The sequence below is a fragment of the Mesoplodon mirus genome (assembly GCF_964341445.2).
Source record: "Mesoplodon mirus genome assembly, chromosome: X".
Lineage (NCBI taxonomy): Eukaryota > Metazoa > Chordata > Mammalia > Artiodactyla > Ziphiidae > Mesoplodon > Mesoplodon mirus.
Genome location: NC_138981.1, coordinates 4567820 through 4590121, shown reverse-complemented (window position 1 = coordinate 4590121; position 22302 = coordinate 4567820). Strand labels below are relative to the sequence as shown.

The 22302-nt window shown below is 48.6% G+C and overlaps 2 protein-coding genes across 10 annotated transcripts in view; one reads left to right on the top strand and one right to left on the bottom strand.

Moving 5' to 3' along the window:
• STS (steroid sulfatase) overlaps positions 1 to 19905 on the bottom strand; it is a 174559-nt gene extending 154654 nt beyond the window's left edge. For 4 of the 8 annotated variants that reach the window (XM_082609703.1, XM_082609701.1, XM_082609697.1 and 1 more), the window contains exon 1: positions 17780 to 18158. Coding sequence is in view for 1 of the 8 variants with exons in the window: in XM_082609696.1 (XP_082465822.1) it covers positions 18205 to 18476 (272 nt within the window). In the remaining 7 variants the exon portion in view is untranslated. Of the gene's footprint in view, positions 1 to 102; positions 1608 to 17335; positions 17414 to 17779; positions 18159 to 18204; positions 19653 to 19733 lie in introns of those variants that run through there. The other 4 variants (XM_082609696.1, XM_082609698.1, XM_082609699.1 and 1 more) reach the window with 4 other exon arrangements.
• Positions 17363 to 22302, top strand: part of PUDP (pseudouridine 5'-phosphatase) — a 132264-nt gene continuing 127324 nt past the window's right edge. The window contains exon 1 of one of the 2 annotated variants that reach the window (XM_082609706.1): positions 17363 to 17810. In XM_082609706.1, coding sequence (XP_082465832.1) covers positions 17414 to 17810 — 397 coding nt within the window. In that variant the 5' untranslated portion in view covers positions 17363 to 17413. The remainder of the gene's footprint in view (positions 17811 to 22302) is intronic. The other variant, XM_082609705.1, reaches the window with a different exon arrangement.

Genomic DNA, 22302 nt, shown 5'->3' with positions numbered 1-22302 from the left:
GGAGAGGCCACAATAGTGAGAGGCCCGCATACCACACAAAAAAACAACAACAAGGTGACATATGGTCTTAGAGGGGGGGTGGGATGTCTCCATAGAACTTACTCGTTGGAGAGACGGTTCACAGTATCAGGGGCCAAAATTCCAGCACGTCCCGGGATGCTTCTGGTCACTGAATGCTTCAAAGCCCAAAACTCAATGCCTAGTGCAACTCTAAAGCTGCAGGCTTAATTCCAGGGTAAGTCACGAGTGCAGGAGTGGTTTTGGTGGTCTGGGAAGGGAGAGAATGAGATAAGAGCTTCTGGTGTCTTCACGGATCACTCACTGCACCTCTGGCTGCTGTCCTGTCCCTCCCAGCAAGGAATGTAGAGGGAAAGATAAGGTCAAAGGGGCTGATCATTCCCCTGAGGCTGGTAGTGTCCAGAGATGGCTTCAGGCCACTGGAAGGGCTGACCTTCCCTCTGAAGTGCATTCCTACGAGTTCATGGGACCTGTCCCAGCTGGATTCCTGCCCATCGAAAAGTCCTGAGACTGCGGGAGTGGGGGGTAGTGGGAGGGTGTGGCTGTGGCTCCTTCTCAGCTGGAGTCCCCCGCACCCCCCCAGGAGCAGAAGTCCAAATGGCGGCAAGACTCCCTCCCTGCTGGTCCCCATGGGCCACCGAGGTCAGCTGGCCATGCATCTCTGAGAGCCTTGGGAAGCCCAGCCTCTACTAGCACAGCCCCCTCCCTGGAAATTCAGGCAGGAGTCGGGCCCTTGGGGCACCAGAGATGCAGAATGAGGTTTCACCCTCTCTAAGGGGTCTCACTGAAGCCTCACAGGGCTGGGGTGAAGCAAGAAGCCCACCCCTCCACAGGGAGGGGCACAGAGCTAAAGCCAAAGAAACCTCTTCCCAAGCCCCCTCCACTTCTTCTTTTATGCCCTTGCTGCTGGATCACAGAGCCCACAGGGTTCCATGCTGCCTACTTTGAAGATTCCTCCAGGACCTCCCTCAGCTGACACGTTACCCTGCTACCATAAACACTCCCCTGGGAAATAGCTCAACTAAAGAACCTAACCTTACACCTAAAGCAATTAGAGAAAGAAGAAGAACAACAACAAAAAAAACCCCCAAAGTTAGCAGAAGGAAAGAAATCATAAAGATCAGATCAGAAATAAATAAAAAAGAAATGAAGGAAACAGTAGCAAAGATCAATAAAACTAAAAGTTGATTCTTTGAGAAGACAAACAGAATTGATAAACCGTTAGCCAGACTCATCAAGAAAAAAAGGGAGAAGACTCAAATCAATAGAATTAGAAATGAAAAAGGAGAAGTAACAACTGACACTGCAGAAATACAAAGGATCATGAGAGACTACTACAAGCAATTAGGTGCCAATAAAATGGACAACCTGGAAGAAATGGACAAATACTTAGAAAAGCACAACCTTCTGAAACTAAACCAGGAAGAAACAGAAAATATAAACAGACCAATCACAAGCATTGAAATTGAAACTGTGATTAAAAATCTTCCAACAGGGCTTCCCTGGTGGCGCAGTGGTTGAGAGTCCACCTGCCGATGCAGGGGACACGGGTTCGTGCCCCGGTCCGGGAGGACCCCACATGCCGCGGAGCGGCTGGGCCCGTGAGCCATGGCTGCTGAGCCCGCACGTCCAGAGCCTGTGCTCCGCAACGGGAAAGGCTACAACAGTGAGAGGCCCGCGTACCACAAAAAAAAAAAAAAAAAAAAAAAATCTTCCAACAAACAAAAGCCCAGGACCAGATGGCTTCACAGGCGAATTCAAACATTTAGAGAAGAGCTAACACCTATCCTTCTCAGACTCTTCCAAAATATAGCAGAGGAAGGAACACTCCCAAACCCATTCTGCAAGGCCACCATCACCCTGAAACCAAAACCAGACAAAGGTGTCACAGAAAAAGAAAACTACAGGCCAATATCACTGATGAACATAGTTGCAAAAATCCCCAACAAAATACTAGCAAACAGAATCCAACAGCACATTAAAAGGATCATACACCATGATCAAGTGGGGTTTATTCCACGAATGCAAGGATTCTTCAATATACACAAAACAATCAATGTGATACACCATATTAACAAATTGAAGAATAAAAACCATATGATCATCTCAATAGATGCAGAAAAAGCTTTTGACAAAACTCAACACCCATTTATGATAAAAACTTTCCAGAAAGTAGGCATAGAGGGAACAACATAATAAAGGCCATATATGACAAACCCACAGCCAATATCATTCGCAATGGTGAAAAACTGAAACCATTTCCACTAAGATCAGGAACAAGACAAGGTAGCCCACTCTCATCACTATTATTCAACGTGGTTTTGGAAGTTTTAGCCACAGCAATCAGAGAAGAAAAAGAAGTAAAAGGAATCCAAATCATAAAAGAAGAAGTAAAACTGCCACTGTTTGCAGATGACATACTGTACATAGAGAATCCTAAAGATGCTACCAGAAAACTACAAGAGCTAATCAATGAATCTGGTAAAGTAGCAGGATACAAAATTAATGCACAGAACTCTCTTGCATTCGTATACAATAATGATGAAAAATCTGAAACAGAAGGAAACACTCCCATTTACCACTGCAACAAAAAGAATAAAATACCTAGGAATAAACCTACCTAAGGAGGCAAAAGACCTGTATGCAGAAAACTGTAAGACACTGATGAAAGAAAATAAACATGATACAAACAGATGGAGAGATATACCATGTTCTTGGACTGGAAGAATCAACACTGTGAAAATGACTATACTACCCAAAGCAATCTGCAGATTCAATGCAACCGCTATCAAAACTACCACTGGCATTTTCCCCAGAACTAGAACAAAAAATTTCACAATTTCTATGGAAACACAAAAGACCCCGAATAGCCAAAGCAATCTTGAGAAAGAAAAACGGAGCTGGAGGAATCAGATTCCCTGACTTCAGACTATACTACAAAGCTACAGTAATCAAGAGAGTATGGTACTGGAACAGAAACAGAAATATAGATCAATGGAACAGGGTAGAAAGCCCAGAGATAAACCCACGCACATGTGGTCACCTTATTTTTGATAAAGGAGGCAAGAATATACAATGGAGAAAAGACAGCCTCTTCAGTAAGTGGTGCTGGGAAAACTGGACAGCTACATATAAAAGAATGAAATTCGAACACTCCCTAACGCCATACACAAAAATAAACTCAAAATGGATTAAAGACCTAAATGTAAGGCCAGACACTATAAAGCTCTTAGAGGAAAACATAGGCAGAACCCTCTATGACATAAATCACAGCAAGATCCTTTCTGACCCACCTCCTAGAGTAACGGAAACAAAAACAAAAGTAAACAAATGGGACCTAATGAAATGTAAAAGCTTTTGCACAGCAAAGGAAACCATAAACAAAATGAAAAGACAACCCTCAGAATGGGAGACAATATTTGCAAATGAAGCAACTGACAAAGGGTTAATCTCCAAAATATACAAGCAGCTCATGCAGCTCAATATCAAAAAAACAAACAACCCGGACTTCCCTGGTGGTACAGTGGTTGGGAGTCTGCCTGCCGATGCAGGGGACACGGGTTTGTGCCCCGGTCAGGGAGGTTCCCACATGCCGCGGAGCGGCTGGGCCCGTGAGCCATGGCTGCTGAGCCTGCGCGTCCGGAGCCTGTTCTCCGCAACGGGAGAGGCCACAGCAGTGAGAGGCCCGCGTACCGCAAAAAAGGAAAAAAAAAAAAAAAAAACCTAATCCAAAAATGGGCAGAAGACCTAAACAGACATTTCTCCAAAGAAGATATACAGATGGCCAACAAACACATGAAAGGATGCTGAACATCGCTAATCATTAGAGAAATGCAAATCAAAACTACAATGAGGTATCACCTCACACCAGTCAGAATGGCCATCATCAAAAAATCTACACACAATAAATGCTGAAGAGGGTGTGGAGAAAAGGGAACCCTCTTGCTCTGTTGGTGGGAATGTAAATTGATACAGCCACTATGGAGAACAGTGTAGAGGTTCCTTAAAAAACTAAAAATAGAACTACCATACAACCCAGCAATCCCACTACTGGGCAGATGCCCTGAGAAAACCATAATTCAAAAAGAATCATGTACCACAATGTTCACTGCAGCTCTATTTACAATAGCCAGGACACGGAAGCAACCTAAGTGTCCATCAACAGATGGATGGATAAAGAAGATGTGGCACATGTATACAATGGAATATTACTCAGACATATAAAGGAACGAAATTGAGTTATTTGTAGTGAGGTGGATAGACCTAGAGTCTGTCATACAGAGTGAAGTAAGAAAGAGAAAAATAAATACCGTATGTTAACACATATATATGAAATCTAAAAAAAAAAAAAAAAGGTTCTGAAGAACCTAGGGGCAGGACAGGAATTAAGACGCAGACCTACTACAGAATGGACTTGAGGACATGGGGAGGGGGAAGGGTAAGCTGTGACAAAGTGAGAGAGTGGCATGGACATAGATACACTACCAAACGTAAAATAGACAGCTAGTGGGAAGCAGCTGCATAGCACAGGGAGATCAGCTCGGTGCTTTGTGACCACCTAGAGGGGTGGGATAGGGAGGGTGGGAGGGAGACGCAAGAGGGAGGAGATATGGGGATATATGTACACATATAGCTGATTCACTTTGTTAGATAGCAGAAACTAACACACCATTGTAAAGCAATTATACTCCAATAAAGATGTAAAAAAAAAAAATCCCCCAGAAGGATTTATCTTAGTAAGTGGAAAGAGGACTTGGAGTCAGGTCCCAAGCTAGCTGTGCAACCTCGGAAAAGTACATAACCAGCCTGGAGCATTGGCTCTCTCTTCTGCTGCGTTCCAGGCTAGGTTATTCACAAGATAATGGACCAGGACACAGTGGCTAGAACATAAATAAAGGCTCCTTTTGGGCTAACTTTAGAGAATGGAAGTGAAAAGATTGCACTTGATAGAACTATGTAACCCACTTGTGCTCTGAGGTCAGGAGAAGCAGGGGCTTTGTTTCATTAAGCCTCACAGAGGCGTAGTAATGAAACTGTTCAAGGTGGAACCTAGGTGATGTTTGACATCCTTCTCACCATGGTGACCACCAAAGGAAGCCTCAAGATAAAACTGGGCACATCTCCTCACTTTGAACTCTGCAGAGGAGAGCCCAGTGGAGAGAGGGTTGGTGGAAAATTCCACCCTAGGACTAGGGCATGATGCAGTCAGTCAAAGACTAGCAAGCAGTGACTCATTCTCCAAGATGGATTGTAAAGACCGAGGCTTGGTCCTTAGGGCATTAACTAGAGGAACCCGCATCTCAATGCAAATCTGGCAACTGGGACCAGAGCAATATCGCGTTCGTGGGAGGGTGATCTCTTTACCTGGACGGGGCCTGGAACCTCAGGATCCACTGTGCAGCTGGCCTATTACTATCTGTAATCATCTTCTATTGTCTCTGCACGGGATCAAGTGCGTGCATTCTGGATGTACATGTTCAGCTCTGCAGCTCTGCAGCTCAGGATGGGCTCAGCTATTCTCCAGCAAGCCAGTGCCACCTTCTAAAGCTCAGAAATGCTGACTATTATGTATAGGATGGATAGACAACAAGGTCCCACTGTATAGCACAAGGAACTATAGTCAATATCCTGGATAAACCATAATGGAAAAAGAATATCATGCGCATGCCACCAGGCAGCACCCTGAAGGAGACCAAATGTGGGCACAAGCAAGACGATCGGCCAGAGACAACCCGGAAATTAACCCCATCACCATAAACCCCGAGACCGCGAGCCACGTGGCACAGCAGTTCTCCTGGGTCCCCTCACCCTCCTGCTCTCCAGCCGGGCGCCCCTTCCCAATTAAGTCTCTTGCTTTGTCAGCACGTGTGTCTCCTCGGACGATTCATTTCTGAATGTTAGACAAGAGCTCAGGCCCTGGAAGGGTCCCCTTCCTGCAACAGGAGGAAGGAAAGCAGGGGGACAAGAGAACTCAGTAGGCCTCGTGAGTCCTAGTGGTGAGCAGCGCTCCTGAGGGGGAGGTAGGGGGGAGCCTCAGGCCCCTCCCTCAGGCGTCCATGGTCATAGGGTCTGAGGGCCAGAGGGAGTTCTGAAACAGCGTGCGGGTCAAACATGCGCCTCACTGCCCCCAAGGTTGACCATTCAGCCTCGGTCCATACACGTGATTTTGCACAGTGCTATCGATTGAGGTGCGAACACTGTGTGTGTTAGCAAACATGTTTTCCCTCATCAGTGAATGCTACGAAGCTCATGCCAGAAGTTCCCTTTTCTTCTTAAGAAACTGAACCTGCATTTTACTCCTTTTGTAGGACTTTAAGACCTCTGTCCATTTCCTGAGGGTTGGTTTAAAAGTTAAATAATAAAAGCTGTACTTATATAATATTCTAAGTCAACTACGCTTCAATAAAAATGTTTAAAAAGCTGTAAATATGCTTCACGCTAATATGCACATTGCATTATGCTGAAATCAAATAAATCGATCTGGGGCATGGATGTCTTTCCACACTCTCCTCGCTAGACAGCTGGAGGACCCACAGGGACACACGACTATCCCCCATGGAGATCACTGGCCAGGATCCACACACACAATAAATGCTAGTAAGGCTTAACTGATTTCCTGTTTTCTACATAAAATCCTCACACGTCGAGGTCCTCACATGCCTGCACACCACCACGAAGCATCCTTCAGGCCCCAGGAGGGGAGGGTCAGTGGCCTAGACCTCTTGGGGACCTGGGTGAAATGCAGATGCTGATTTAGGAGGGTCGGGTGGCACCTGGGGGTCTGCATCTTTGGCAAGGTCCCGGATTGTGCCAATGCCGTGGGTCTGTGGACCGCTTTTGCCGTCTACCACTGTGAGCACTAAACAGGGCTCCTGTCTTGAAGGCAGGTCCTCCAGGTGGTACTCTGACCTCAAAGGAGGTCAAGACTAATGACCTTACTGCAAAATACTAACAGCATCCTGGAGGAAAATGCCACAAGAGGCAAATGCAGCCATCCACGTCAGGCTTCCCTTCTAGAGTTCCCGGGGCTTGGGGGAAACAGGTAACCACATCCCATGGTCCCCACTCCCTTGCCAGCTACATATGGAAGCCAGAGCTTTTGGTTTCCCAGCATCGTCAGTCAAGGTGCCCCCTTGGGTCCATCCTGACCCTGAATGTGATGCAGAAGCCTATCTCCTCGGGCTGGAGGGTGCGGGCAAGGCTCGTGAGCCCCCCGTGGCTGGAGCAGAACACAGACTGCAGGTACCTGTCCACAGACGGCCGCAGAGAGCACCAGGCCCGAGCCCAACCTACCACCTATCTCTGCTGGATGGGACGCGCACCTCACAGATGTGAAAACAAGGACGGGGCAGAGGCAGGTTATGGATGGCGGCTACAGCGGACTGGCCACCAGACAGGCAGACCCTAGCTCCTCGAGGAGCTGAGAGACCGTGGCAAGCGACTGTCGGCTTACTTATCTGGTGTCTATAAGGAAAGTGTTCATTAGCAGGACACTTAACTGTGTCCTAAAAGTGAGAAAGGACACATTTTCTAAGTAGCAATGAGCATGCTGTGGTCAGGAAGATGCTGTCAAAATGGATCGGTGAAATGTTTTAGCTGTACAAGGAGTATGTTTTGTTTTTTTTGTTTTTTTTTAAGTCCTTCTTGAATCCAGGACAGAGAGCTCTTGAATTGGGTCATGAATTCTTGGAGTCAAGGGACATGGGGAAGGTGACTGCATATACAGGGCAGAACCTCTGAGCTATGACCCTGCTTTCCTGATTCATTAGGCTACTGGGATTCCATGTACATATGAGTCCATATATATGTGTGCATAAGTGTATGTGCAGACAGATAGAAATAAAGATAGATGGACAGATAGATAGAGGAATGGAGAGATGGATGGATGGATAGATGGATGCATAGACAAAAGAATGGATAGATAGATAAGACAGACAGACAGGAGGTGCTTGCTACTGGCATCTTGTGGGTAGAGGCAAGGGAGGCTGCTAAATATACTACAATGCACAGAAACACCCCTCCTCCCCCCCCCAACGAAAATTACTGCATTATTTTGCTAGGGCTTCCGTAACAAAGTACCACAGGCTGGATGGCTTAAGCAACAGACGTTTATTCCTCACCATCCTGGAGGCTGGAATCTGAGATCCAGGTGTGGGCAGGGCTGGTCCCTCCCGAGGCCTCTCTCCTGGGCGTGTAGACGGCCGTCTCCTCCCTGTGTCCTCACGTGGTTGTCCCTCTGTGTGCGTCTGTGTCCTGATCTCCTCTTCTTATAAGGACACCAATGCTATCAGGGCCCACCCTAATGACCTCATTGTACCTTCATCCCCTCTTTAAAGATCTCCAAATACAGTCCCATTCTGAGGTCCTGGTGTCTGGCTTGGGCTTCAGCACTGAATTTTGGAGGACACAATTCAGCCCATAATGACCTTCCTGCCCCAAATATATATAATGCCAAGGGGGAAAACCCTGAACTAAAGGTGCATGGGCCAGTGGCTTCTGTAGGTCCTAAAACCTCAGTTCAACACTTACCTCTTTGCCTCCCTTCCTCTGTGCTAAGGCTGTGTGGTCACCTGCAAACTCTCCTTGGCGACCCTGCTGTTTTGCCCTACAGGCTACCTGTGGTGCCACGTCTGGGAGAGAACGTCAGCCCACGTGGACCCTGAGGCCAGAGGTCTGCAGGATGGCCTGCATTTCCGGTCCTCACAGGCACGTCCACATGGCTGTTAACAGGAATGTCTGCTTCAGTCACCAGCCCAACCACAAACTCGCCTTGCTTTAAATGCCAGGAGAGGCGGGCTCACGCCTGCCACCCTTTCTCTACCTTATTGAGGCCCTGGGCTCGATCATAGTCTAACTGCACCTCACCACGGGTGACAGCTGAGGAAGGCCGGCAAAGGGTCCCCATGAGCCTGTGGCGGAAAGGTTCCTGTGATGCAGGGCTTTCAGCGCGAAAGTGGTAAAGTTGTAGGCACGCCAGGACAGCCTGGTCACTCGACGTAGGATAGAAGTAAGTAAAAGACCCGGGTTATCAGTTTTTTAAATAACAAAATAAAAGATAATATTCTATGATGGACGGAATGTTTGTGTCCCCCTAAAATTCATAGCTTGAAGCCCTAATCCCCAATGAGATGGTATGTGGAGGTCGGATCTTTGGGAGTTTACTTCTTTTTTTTTTTTTCAAATTTATTTTTAATTGAAGTATAGTTGGTTGACAATGCTGTGTTAATTTCTGCTGTACAGCAAAGTGACTCAGTTATATAACTATACATTCTTTTTCATATTCTTTTCCATTATGGTTTACCAGAGGAGACTGAATATAGTTCCCTGTGCTATACATTAGGGCCACGGGAGTTTACTTCTGATATCAATTCCAATTCCAGAGTTTTCCGACCCCAGGAAGCAATTCTCCAGCACCAGTGGGGTGTCCTACAGTTCAGCTCAACTCTGACCTATCTACCCGGAGATAGCTTCAGATCCCACAGGGTAAGGGCTCCATCCCACAAAGTCACCCCCCTCCACTGAACACCTCCCCCTGCCCACCCGCCTTAAGACATCCATCAAAAGTCCAGGTTGTCACCTGTGCATGTGACCAACCAGTTTTAGATCAGAGGTTCCTAGAACCCGCTCCTCAGGTTTGATTAACTTGCTGCAGTGGCTCTCAGAACTCAGGGAAACAGCTTACTTTACTGTTTACTGCTTTCTTATAAAAGGACATGACTCCGGAACAGCCAGTTGGGAGAGATGCACAGGGCAGGTATGGGGAAGGGGCACGGGGCTTCCACGCCCTCTTTAGGGCATAACCCTCCCAGCACCTCCATGGGTTCACCCAGCCAGAAGCTCCAAACCCAGGGTTTTTATGGAGGCTTCATTACCTGGGCATATTGATTATATCATTGGCCATGTATGATCGATTCAACCTCCAGCCCCTCTCCCCTCCTCAGAGTTGGGGGTGAATCTGAACCTTCCAACCCTCTAATCAGAAACTGAACCTTCCAACCCTCTCATCAGACAACTGGTTCCCCTGGCAACACGTCCTCACAATTAGGGGCTTTGCAAAAGTCACCTCATTCACATAACAAAAGACATCTTGAACTCTTTCCTCACTTAGGAAATTCCAAAGGTTTCAGGAGCTGCCTGAAACGGAACAAAGACCAAATATGTATTTCTTATAACTCACAGGGAAGTAATTAGGTTCAGATGAGGTCCTGGCGGTGGAGCCCCCACAGTAAGAATAACCTACTTATAAGAATAGGCACCAGACGTCCACCCCCACCTTCCTATCCCATCTGAGGACACAGAGAAAAGGCAGTCATCCAAGAACCCAGAAACAGTCTTTCCTCAGGAACTGAAGTCTGCCGGTACCCTGATCTCGGACTTCCAGCTTCCAGAACAGTGAGAACTAAACGTCTGTTGTTGAAGCAGCCCGGTCCATACCTTGTTAGAGCAGCCCATGCTGACTACCACAATTTCTCAGTTAAGTGTCTCTCACCAACAACAAGGAATTGACAAGTCTCTGAAACTGACAGACAACTACCCTTAGCACTTACCTAAGAGGTCATGAGGGCTTGAGTTTTTATTATTGTGTGCTGTTTAGAGTTTGATCTTATTAAATAGAAAGAATATATATGTTTATGTATATTTACACTTTATATATGCATATACCTTATGTAGGGATGGATATACTTTATGTATATTTATATCCATCCATACATAGGGAATACAAGTAAATATATATATATCTAAAATATATATTATATATATATATATATAACAGATATGCCATTGTATGGATATATAAAGAGTGTCAAAGTTTCACTCAAGACACCAGTACTTTGATGTCTTTCCTCCAACCCCTGTACCTTAAAATTTCAAGCTGCTCCCATGTGAGTGCTCCAGGTCAAGGAAAGTTGAGCATGGAACCCTTGCAACTGGAGAAAGCGTCCTGGCACCTCCAAGCTCACCGCAAAGCCCCACTGGTCCTGCCACCAGCAGCCCCAAATGTTCCTCGGGTCCTGAATCAACACAGCCCTTTGAGACTCAGCTCAGGTGCTGTGGGGCTTTCCAAGTGTAACCTGCAGGACAGGCATCAGCCGTGAATTTCACACATCCTAGGACCAGGGTACACGGAGCTAGGGAAGGAAATCAGGGCTGTTGAGAGCAAACTGCAGGCCTGGGACTGCTTCCAAAGATAACTTGGGCTGTAAGCAGCTTTCCAAATACAGCACACAAAGCAAACACATAGACGGAAGAACCAAGACAGCAAAATAAGGAAGCTGAAATAAGTTTGGACTGTACAGAGAGTGGCATATATACGTATATGTATATATGTGTTTTCTTTTACAATAAATGGCATGTGTAAGTTTATACATTGTGTGGGAAAGGATTGTCTTTTTATCTGTGCCATCAGACATGAGCTTTCGACACCATCGTATTACAGTTTCCTGGATTGTCTGTGTTGCACTTTAAAGTTGTCAGGAAAAGTAAGCTATCGTGCCACAGGGAAAAGACAATTTTGCAAAAATAAAATGTAATTCATGGAAAGAAAGCCATCCTCCCTCTTCATAGAAGTTCTGTGTGTATCCATCTCTGACTGTTAGGAGAATTATGAAAAGCTAAACAGGACCTAGTGACCTGTGTAGAAACGACTTTAATAGAACACATTTTCATTTTTTTTCGATCTACCTTGTGACAATGAAGCATTACTCAGTTTTCTTGTTGTTGTTGTTTTGAAGAGAAAGGCATCTTCCATTGTGTACAAGAGGTGTTTCTGAAGTGTGGAAAATAATACCACAAAAAATATTATCTGAGCCATGTTTTCACGCCTTGTGGGAGAAGTTCCCCAATGCATCTCTTCTACAACTGCCATGAGATTTTGTCAGCTTAGCCGCTGTGAAGGGGGAACCCACTGAAAGCACCTTGGTTCCTGGAAGTGAACAAACTGGATTGTCCACCCAGACATGCCCAGTGTTGCAGCCACGGCACCAGGGCAAGGGGGACGCTCTCCAAGGATCTCTGTACCAGGACGTCTGATGCCTTCATCACCTGTATCTATGTCTTTGCTTATTTTTGCAGCAAATCTTTAGGAAGCTTCAAAACCCAGGCAACTCCCTAAGCTCCTTCTAAGGAGCCAACTTTTCCTAACATGGAGATCTCCTGCATTATCCCTGCTGTTTCCAATCCTTCACCCTGGCGTTGGAGGTTTTTTTTTTTCCCTTTTAAAAATATTCCTTTTGGGGGGCGGAGTCACGATGGCGGACTGGACTAGGAGGACGCAGAATTCGCGTCTCCGCGCAACTAGGGCACCTACCAGGTACCGGTAGGGGACCACGGACACCTAAGGGGACGGCAGGAACCCCCAGCGACCGGGTAGGACGTGGGGGGTGAGGAGAAGGGAGGGGGGAAGAGAAGTGAAGGTGAGAGGGGACTGGTGCCCTGAGGGGCGGCTGGGGGAGGGGAAGGGATCCCTTGCCCGAAGGGGGAAATTGGGGAACCACTGGGAGGAGAGGGTCAGAAGGGAGCGTGGCCAGGTTTCCTCTGCCCACTTGGGCCCCCAGGGACCTGCTGAGATCCCGGGCCTGATCATCTGCCCACCGAGGCCCCCTCCAGCCACGAGGGTCCTGAGGGAGAGGGAGGGAGGGAAGGGGGAGCACAAGTAAAGGCTGGACCTCAGGGACCAGCACCCCCCTGAGGGGCGGCTGGGGGAGGGGAGGAGTTCCTACACCCAGCGGGACCCACCTGTGGTTAGGGGTCCAGCGGGGATGGGGGAGACCCTGGGGGAGGGTGGGGCGCGGAGGAACGGAAGGGAATGCAGCCAGCACTGTCCCTGTCCACTTAGGCACCGGGAAGCCTGTGGGTTACTGGGCCTAATCCTCTGCCCTGGGAGCCTCCCTCCTGCCACTCAGAGCCCAAGCCCCGCCCCTGCACCCCACCCAGGGCCCCACCTCTACACTCGGAGACCCCCCCCTCCGAGACCCCCTCCAACGTGCTGGACCTAAACCCCACCCACACACACCCACCCAGGGCCCGACCCACTCCACTCCAGAGGCCGTCCTTTCCACGGGCTGCCTCTCCCCTTCCACGCAGGTCCTGAGCAGAGGCCCCGCCCCACCCTGAACCCCACCCCTGCCTAAGTTCCACCCCCGCCTCAACTCCGCCCCCATAGACAAGGCTTTTGGGGTTTTTTTTTTGCTTTTTTCCTCTTTTAGATTGGGGTTCTGTTTTACTTTGTTGATTCACTGTTGTTGATTCATTTATATCTTTATTTTTTCTTATAAATCTTTTTTCTTTAAAAAAATTTTTTTTAATTAATTAATTAATTAATTTTGTTTGGGCTGCGCTGGGTCTTCGTTGCTGTGTGCGGCCTTTCTCTAGTTGTGGTGAGTGGGGGCTAACTCTTCGTTGCAGTGCACGGGCTTTTCATTGCTGCGCCGTCTCTTGTTGCGGAGCATGGGTTCTAGGTGCGTGGGCTTCAGTCGTTGTGGCACATGGGCTCAGTAGTTGTGGCTCGCGGGCTCTAGAGCGCAGGCTCAGCAGTTGTCACACACGGGCTTAGTTGCTCCACGGCATGTGGGATCTTCCCGGACCAGGGCTTGAACCTGTGTCCCCTGCATTGGCAGGCGGATTCTTAACCACTGCACCACCAGAGAAGTCCAAAATCTTTTATTTTTATAATTTTATTTTATTTTTTTTTTATTTTTTTTTTTTTTGCGGTATGCGGGCCTCTCACTGTTGTGGCCTCTCCCGTTGCGGAGCACAGGCTCCGGACGCGCAGGCCCAGCGGCCATGGCTCACGGGCCCAGCCGCTCCGCGGCATATGGGATCCTCCCAGACCGGGGCACGAACCCGTATCCCCTGCATCGGCAGGCGGACTCTCAACCACTGCGCCACCAGGGAGGCCCTTATTTTATTCTTTATACTTTGTTATTGTTCTGCTCCTTTTGGCTTGTCCCCCCTCACCGCCCCCCCGTTTTTTTTTTTCTTTTTTCTGTTGAGGTTTTGTTTTATACTGTTGCAAATGTTTCAATTATATTTTGATTTTTCCTAATATATATATATATATATATATATATATATTTTTTTTTTTTTTTTGCGGTATGCGGCCCTCTCATCGCTGTGGCCTCTCCCGTTGCAGAGCACAGGCTCCGGACGCACAGGCCCAGCGGCCATGGCTCACAGGCCCAGCCGCTCCGCGGCACGCGGGATCCTCCCGGACCGGGGCACGAACCCATGTCCGCTGGATCGGCAGGCGGACTCTCAACCACTGCGCCACCAGGGAAGCCCCTAATATATTTTTTATCTTTCTAATTTTATTTTGTATTTTATTCTTTGTTATTGTACTACTCCTTTTTTTCTTTTTACTCTTTTTTTGTGTGTGTGTGTGTGACACTGTGCAGCTTGCGGGATCTTGGTTCCCAGGATGGAGGTTGGGCCTGAGCTCCTGTGGTGGGAGCTCCAAGTCAAAACCACTGGACTAATAAAGAACCGTACACCCCAGGGAATATCAATCAGAGTGAGGCCTCCTGGATGTCCTCATCTCGGCACCATGACCCGGCTCTATCCAACTGCCTGCAAACTCCAGTGCTGGATGCCTCAGACCAAACAACCAGTAAGAGAGGAATACAGCCCCACACATCAAAAAAAACCAAAAAACAAAAACGAAACTACAAAAGAATATGTTACAGGCGAAGGAGTAAGGTCAAAACCTACAAGACCAAATAAATGAAGACAAAATAAGCAACCTACCTGAAAAAGAATTCGGAATAATGATAGTAAAGATGATCCCAAATCTCGGAAACAGAATGGAAAAAATACAAGAAACTTTTAACAAGGATCTAGAAGAACTAAAGAGCAGACAAACAGTGATGAACAACAAAAAACTGAAATTAAAAATACTCTAGAAGGAATCAATAGCAGAATAACTGAGGCAGAAGAACAGATAAGAGAGCTGGAAGATAAAATGGTGGAAATAACTGCCAGGGAGCCGAATAAAGAAAAAAGAATGAAAAGAATTGAGGACAGTCTCAGAGTTACCATATGATCCAGCAATCCCACTCCTGGGCATATACCCTAAGAAAACCATAACTCAAAAAGACACATGCACCCCAATGTTCATTGCAGCACTATTAACAATAGCCAGGACACGGAAGCAACCTAAGTGTCCATCGACAGATGAACGGATAAAGAAGATGTGAAAAAAACAAAAAAGAAGAAGATGTGGCACATGTATACAATGGAATATTACTCAGCCATAAAGAGAAACGAAATTGAGTTATTTGTAGAGACGTGGATGGACCTAGAGTCTGTCATACAGAGTGAAGTAAGTCAGAAAGAGGAGAACAAATATTGTATCCTAATGCATATATATGCATATATATGCGATTTTAAAAAGCGGTACTGATGAATCTAGTGGCAGGGCAGGAATAAAGACGCAGACGTAGAAAGCAGACTTGAGAGCGTGGGGCAGTGGAAGGGGAAGCTGGGATGGAGTGAGAGAGTAGCATTGACATATTATGGGGAAGGATGCACACCTCTGTGACTGTATTAAAAGTCATTAAAATGTACACTTTTACACGGCTGATTTGTATGGTATGTGAATTATATCTTAATCAATTTGTCAGAAAAAAAAAACTGCACGAAATAAATAAATAAAAATGCTCCTTTTATCTAAGCAATGAACAGATGCAACATTGTTACCATGGGAGAGACAAAGAACTCTCTCCTTTGTGTGTCCATTTGTTTCCAAGAATGGAGAGAAACTGAGAGCAAGAATTCTAAAGGTTCCAGCAGGTGAGCATGGACACACAGTATGCGCCCGATATTTGTGGAATCAATCTTCTGCAGGTTGAATGGTGTCCCCCTCAAAAAAAAAAATAGTGTAGGAGTCCTAACCCATAGTACCTCAGAGTGTGCCCTTACTTGAAGACAGGGTCTTGACATATGTAATGAACTTAGAATGTAGTCATGGGTCTGGGTGGCAATGCTATATGACTCATGTCCTTATAAAAAGGGGAGATTTAGACACAGAAATAGATGCATAGAGAAAACACAATATGATGAGATAGAGGAATAAGGCCGCTGTGTACAAGCCAAGCAGAGAGGCCTGGAACCAATCCTTTCCTCAAAAAGCGTTAACCCTGCTGACCCCCTGATCTTGGACTTGTGGCTTGAGGCAATACCTTCCTGTTGTTGAGACTACCCGGTCTGTGGTGCTTTGATACAGGAGCCTAGCACACTTGGGTCACAGCCCCTCCACTAACTGGTTGATGAACTGCCTTCTCTGAGGTCCAGGGTCCTCAATGGGGAATCATGATTGGAGTAAAAACAGGGAATGTGTCTAACAGCGACAGCTCTAAAAAGACATACATGAATTGAGCATATACTATTGGCCAGTTCCAACAGCTTGACCTGCCTTGCGTCATTTAACACCCGTTTTACACACGAGGAGACGAAGGCACAGACGCTTACTGCTTATTGTTGATACATTTGCTGAACTCAGGTGCCTCCAAGTGCAGTTTACGCACTTCACCAGAAACACAACGCTCAGATTTTAAAGTCTCTTAAACTTTCTTATTTCTGCCTCTTGAATGCTCAGATTTTAAAGTCTATGAAACTTTCTTATTTCTGCTTCTTGAAAGATCCTATCTTTATGCTTAAACATGCATATGCAATGCCAACTAACACAATAGAAACGGGGTGGGGGAAAGTATTCCTGAGACTGGTCGAAAAAAAGAATGCTTTTCAGGTTGCCTTCAGAAAGTTTGGGGGGAAAAAAGAAAACTCAGAGCAATCAAAGACAGATGAGACATAAAGGAAAAAAGGCCAGGCATTTTAAAACGGCTTATTATTTCGGCCCTTTCCTATCAAATTTCGGCGGGGGGGCTGCGTCGACCAGCCAGGGACGCTCGGGGGATACAGGCGGAAAGGATGCAGACCCGCGCGCCACTGCGCATGCGCCTTACGAGGCACGCAGGAAGCCGGGCGGGTAAGACTGACACGGAAACCTGCCCGGCGTCCAGAGACGGGCGCTCCGGGCCGGGACGAAGCCACCGGGGTCCCCGTAACTAAGGCCACCTAGCTACCCATTTACTTGGTGGCTGTCAAGGATGCCAACCTGAGCATCTATGCACTCCTTCCGTCAACCCCATGCGCCGTCGTCCCTCCACGCCCTCCCTCCTTCCTCATGCCTTTTCCAAATTCGAGCCAGGCATTGGCACCTAGATTAGGAACTCGGCTCTGCTCCGCCCCTTGACTCAGCGTCCCAGCCCGTTTACGGGTGTGAAGTGAGCGGGCGTGGGGGTGGTGGTGGATGCGGGCAAACCTGTCGCGCCCGCGCGTGCCGCTTCTTAGCCCCGCGGCGACGGCTGGGGTGACTGTTCTCGGCGCGCGTGCGCAGGACATGCCGGCGCGGCCCACAGTGCGCGGGAGCGGCTCCGGTCGCGCATTCCAGGACCCTCGGAAGGAGGCCAGACGCCGGCGAGCCGCGGAGGCGCAGGGCGCGCGATTTTTGAGGAACCGCGCGAGGACGCTTGAGGCGCGCGCGCGCAGAGCGGCTCGGGGAGCACGGGGCTTCACGGAGCGCGCGTGCGCGAGAGCGTCCCGGGGCGCGTGCGCGAGGAGGCCGGGGGCGGCGCGTGCGCAGCACGGCTCGGGGCGCGCGGGGAGGCCCGGAGCGCGCGTGCGCGCGCCTCTTCCCCACCCCCCACTCGGCCGAGACGGCGGCACAATGGCGGCGCCCTTTCCCCCGCTGCGTCCCGTCACCCACCTGCTTTTTGACCTGGACGGCCTCCTTCTGGGTGGGTAGCCTGCGGCCGCCTCCGCGAGGGCTGTCCGGGGAGGGCGTGGGCGGGGGGCACAGGCTCTCAGGGGAGGGGGCCGCGGCGGGACGGTGTGCGGGGCCCCCGGGTTGGCGGGCGGCGGGGGTGCAGGGCCCACGTCAGGCCGGCCGCGCTCGTGGCTGAGGCGTCGACGGCGCCCGGGGCACTTACTTCCGGCGGCCGCGCGGCGCGTGGGGACGGAGTGCGTGGGGGGCGGTGCGTGAGGGCGCGGTGCTCGGGGACCACCGCGCGGGCGGGAGGTTGGCGTCGGGCCTCGGGGGCCGCGGGCGCTGCGCGCGCAGCCGGGCCTCCATTTCCCCGTCTGCACCCCGGCCTCCAGGATCCCTGCCGGCTTGCTCCGAGGTGCACGCACCTTGCTCGTAGCATCCTGCAGGGCAGGGTCCTCCACCCGCCGATTTGGGGGCCTCTGCCGACGTCTGGAGGCGTTTGGGGTGGCCTAGCTGGAGGGTGGGAGTTTACTGGCGTCCAGAGGGTAGCGGCTGGGATGCGGCGGACCCTCTCGCGGTGCACAGGACCGCTCCACGCCACCGCGACTGCTCCAGACCCAAGTATCTGTAGCGCGGAGGCGGCGGAGGAGCCGTGCTCAGCGGTCTGGCTGGTCCGAGTGACTCCCAGCAGGGACATCACCGGGGAGCAGCAGTTTTGCAGTGCAGAGCCCGGGTCCCCACCCCACAGCTGCCCAATCAGAATCTACATTTTCACCCAAGTGCCGGAGAGTTGGAGGTGCACACCCGTGCTGTGGCTTTGAGCGGTTAACAATCCTGTGTGCGCCGAACAGCCCCGTAGTCGATGGTGATAGGCATGAACTTACCCACCGAGGCGAATTCAAGTAGCATTCGTAGAAAACGCTGCATTTATAACTCAACAGAGAACTGCTGTGAGCTCTACCCTACAGCTTGGGCGTATGTTTCATGACACTACGCGGTGTTACGGGGTTAGGAAACGCGTTCTGACCTCATTGTCTCCGGAGGGCTTCCTAGGACTTGAAAAATGTCTGCATGCTTTACGTAGGCTACTAACCTGGTGGAGGTGTGCATACATCAGTGCTGCCTCTCATAAAATCCTGCAAGGTGGGAGGAGATGTTTGCACTGACTAATTAAAAACAAAATCGGCACCACTCAGAGAGGGAAAGTTACTTGCCCAAGGTCACACAGCTAATAAGGGACAGAACTGAGAAATGACTCCAGATCGATCTGATTCTAAATGTAAGTGATATCGTGCGCATTTTACAGGGGGAGTGTGACCTTGCCCCCATGATCATTTGGCTCACTGGTTCAGTAGTAATGGCACTGATTTTTTTAAAGGCACACAAAAAACAGTCTTATTTGTATGGACCCAGAGATATAAACGAATGAATTCCTAAGGGCGAAAATAAATTCCCATAGAGGTAGAACAGTGTATGCAGCTATTAAATCTGAAATGACTCAATTTCAAAAAGCATCCGGGATTCGTAAGTAAGAGTTTGTAGACGTGAGTTTTCCTGCTCAGGTGGTCAAGTAAAATTGTCAGATAAATTCCTTATCCTGTAATGAAAAGTCCAGAGAACATGTTTAGCGAGTCTTATGAATTTTAATACAAACTGAGGTGTCCCATTAAAATTCAATTGATTAGACTTCTCAATGAGCTTGATGCTTCATCCCCACTCAAGGTGCACACATACCTGTTCCCCGGAGCCATGAATGTGACTTACGTGGTGGTGCCTGCAGGGGTAGTTATCAACCAGGGTCTCCTCTTGGCTAGTTCAGGCACGTTTAAAGTTTATCAGGCATTGGTCTGGTACTGTTACCCAATCCTCTGAACTGGTCAGAGAAACAAGAATTAGTGGCCTTTGGGAAGATAAGAGCTGGCTCTTCTTTCCCGCTTCGTTCTCTGCCCTTTACCTCATTTCACCCTGACTCTTTGAGGCGGTAAGGCCTTGCAGAACTTTATCAGAAAGGCACCTTTGCTTATTCTTTTTTTTTTTTTTTTTAACAAAATGTCTGGTATAAAACACCACTTTCCAGAATGTGCTCCTTTACCTCATTTAATCTACTTGATTATACCTGTTCTAATTCTTAAGCACCTGACTTCAGTTGTCTGTTGTTTGCATAACAATGTATCCTCAGTTTATTGTGAGGTGTTTTTAGGTGGGCCTGCTTTTCAGAATTGTAAATCTATTTCCCTAGTAAGTTCTGTTTGTTAATGTAGCCCCAACCCTTGTATTCTCAGGGAAGTGCAATTGAAAATAAAGAGTTGCGTGGGGAAACTTGTTTAACCGGAGGAGAATGAGGAAGTTAGTGGAGATATTTGCAGAAATGTTGACCAGAAACCCAGGGTTACTTTCTAGTGCTTTTGAAATGTTTGATGCTGTTTTCCTTTCAATTTTTGGAATCTGTTTTTGTTGACAGAGGTAACAATTAGCTGTGAGCTAGGTAGTAATTTCGACCCTCAAATGCCATTTAGAGACAGAGACCAAGGGGACTGAGATTATTTATGAACAAGGATAAGATTTTTTATTTTTTATTTTTTGCTGTACGCGGGCCTCTCACTGTTGTGGTCTCTCCCGTTGCGGAGCACAGGCTCCGGTCGCGCAGGCTCAGCGGCCATGGCTCACGGGCCCAGCCGCTCCGTGGCATGTGGGATCTTCCCGACTGGGGCACGAACCCGTGTCCCCTGCATTGGAAGGCGGATTCTTAACCACTGAACCACCGGGGAAGTCCCTACCGTGGCTTATTCTTTTTTTTTTTTTTTTTTTTTTTTTGTGGTACGCGGGCTTCTCACTGCTGTGGCCTCTCCCGTTGCGGAGCACAGGCTCCGGACACGCAGGCTCAGTGGCCATGGCTCACGGGCCTAGCAGCTCCGTGGCATGCGGAATCTTCCCGGACCGGGGCACGAACCCGTGTTCCCTGCATCGGCAGGCGGTCTCTCAGCCACTGCGCCACCAGGGAAGCCCGGACCATTCTCTTTAAGAGACAAGAAAGTTGGTGGTCCAGAGTCCTGCTATCTGATAGGAGTAGCACCACGTAAGATTTTGTTATAGCAATATTAAAGAAGCAAAAAGACACAGAGGAAATGAACTTGAATGGTACTATTTTTCCTATCCTGACACATCCAAAATATTGTTACTCAACACATGATTAGTAAAAAAAAAAAATAGTTGAGATAGTTTACGTTCCTTTTTGTTACCTAGCCTTTGAAATTTGTGTGTATCTTACACTCACAGGGCATCTCAGCTCAAACTAGCCAGATTTCATGGGTTCACTTGCCACGTTTGGCCAGTGCCTACTGTATGGGACAACCCAGATACAGAGCCTTAGGAAGCAACTCACTGATGCCTGCTGTTGATAACGGGGCCAGTTGGAGGGTGGATGTTAAGAATATTCAGAATTAGGAATGCTGATATATGTAAAATGTGGTATACATAAAATATGCTTTCTAGGAGTCTGTTACAGTAATTAAATCCTTAAAGAATCAGCCAGGAAAAATAAAAAGCTTATTTTCAAATGTTTAAAAAATAAGCAGAAAATAATACGATAGATCTGTGAGGGGAAATACGACTCTTTGCAGTGTCGATTATAATTGACCACGTCTCCATAAACACACAGAGATGGCAGGATTTTAATGGGTGACACCTGGCTTCTACTTCACCTTCACGTAGAGGAATAGATCCCCTGTCCTGTACCTGTTTGTGCTCCTTCAGCTTCCTGCTTGCCAAATATTAATCATAGCACTTGAGACCGTGTGGAAGTGCCCGTTTCTCCGTCCGGGGCCCAGGGTACAGCGTGAACTCTGGGTGGAGGTGGGACCTTGGTGGTGCTCCTGGGGCTCAGGGATCCATTGTTGACCGAAGCAGCTCGCAGCCCTGCCCAGTCTGCTCGGAATCCGCTGTCACCCGTCGTCCTCTGGCTCACCTCACCTACGCTGGTTTCTGTAGGCACTGGGACCTCCACAAAGCTGATGACAAACACAGGATCTCCCTGTACAGCTGTAGCACACGCCCTAGATGAGTCTTCGTACATTGTATTTGACCCTGTGTAACACATACGAGGTTTAAAAGTGGAGATGATGAGGTTTTCGGCGTCCGTGGGTCCCTATCCTGTAATGTGACTCAGTCCAGACGTTCCCAGAGAGTCTCAGGAAGGTAGAGCAGAATAAACGCTCGTTCGGGATGGCCAGTGTGAGGTTACTGTCTGCCTTTGAGGCTCCCGGAGACACCCTCACTCCGTCCCTGGCTTGTTGTGTGCCTTGGGGTCTCGTCACGGATGTCAGGGCACCTGTGCTACAGCACGTTCCCCTTCTCTCTGCCCTGCCCCCAACCCCCAGAACTAAGGGCACACGCTCGTGTTTGATGTCACCTTACCAGGCGACATTTAGGTCCCTTCTACATTTGCACAGGAGGTGGCGGAAATTCGGAGGCCGGTCCGAGGCCTTGTGGCCGAGCAGAGCCCACGCAGAAGGGGGCCCTGACTT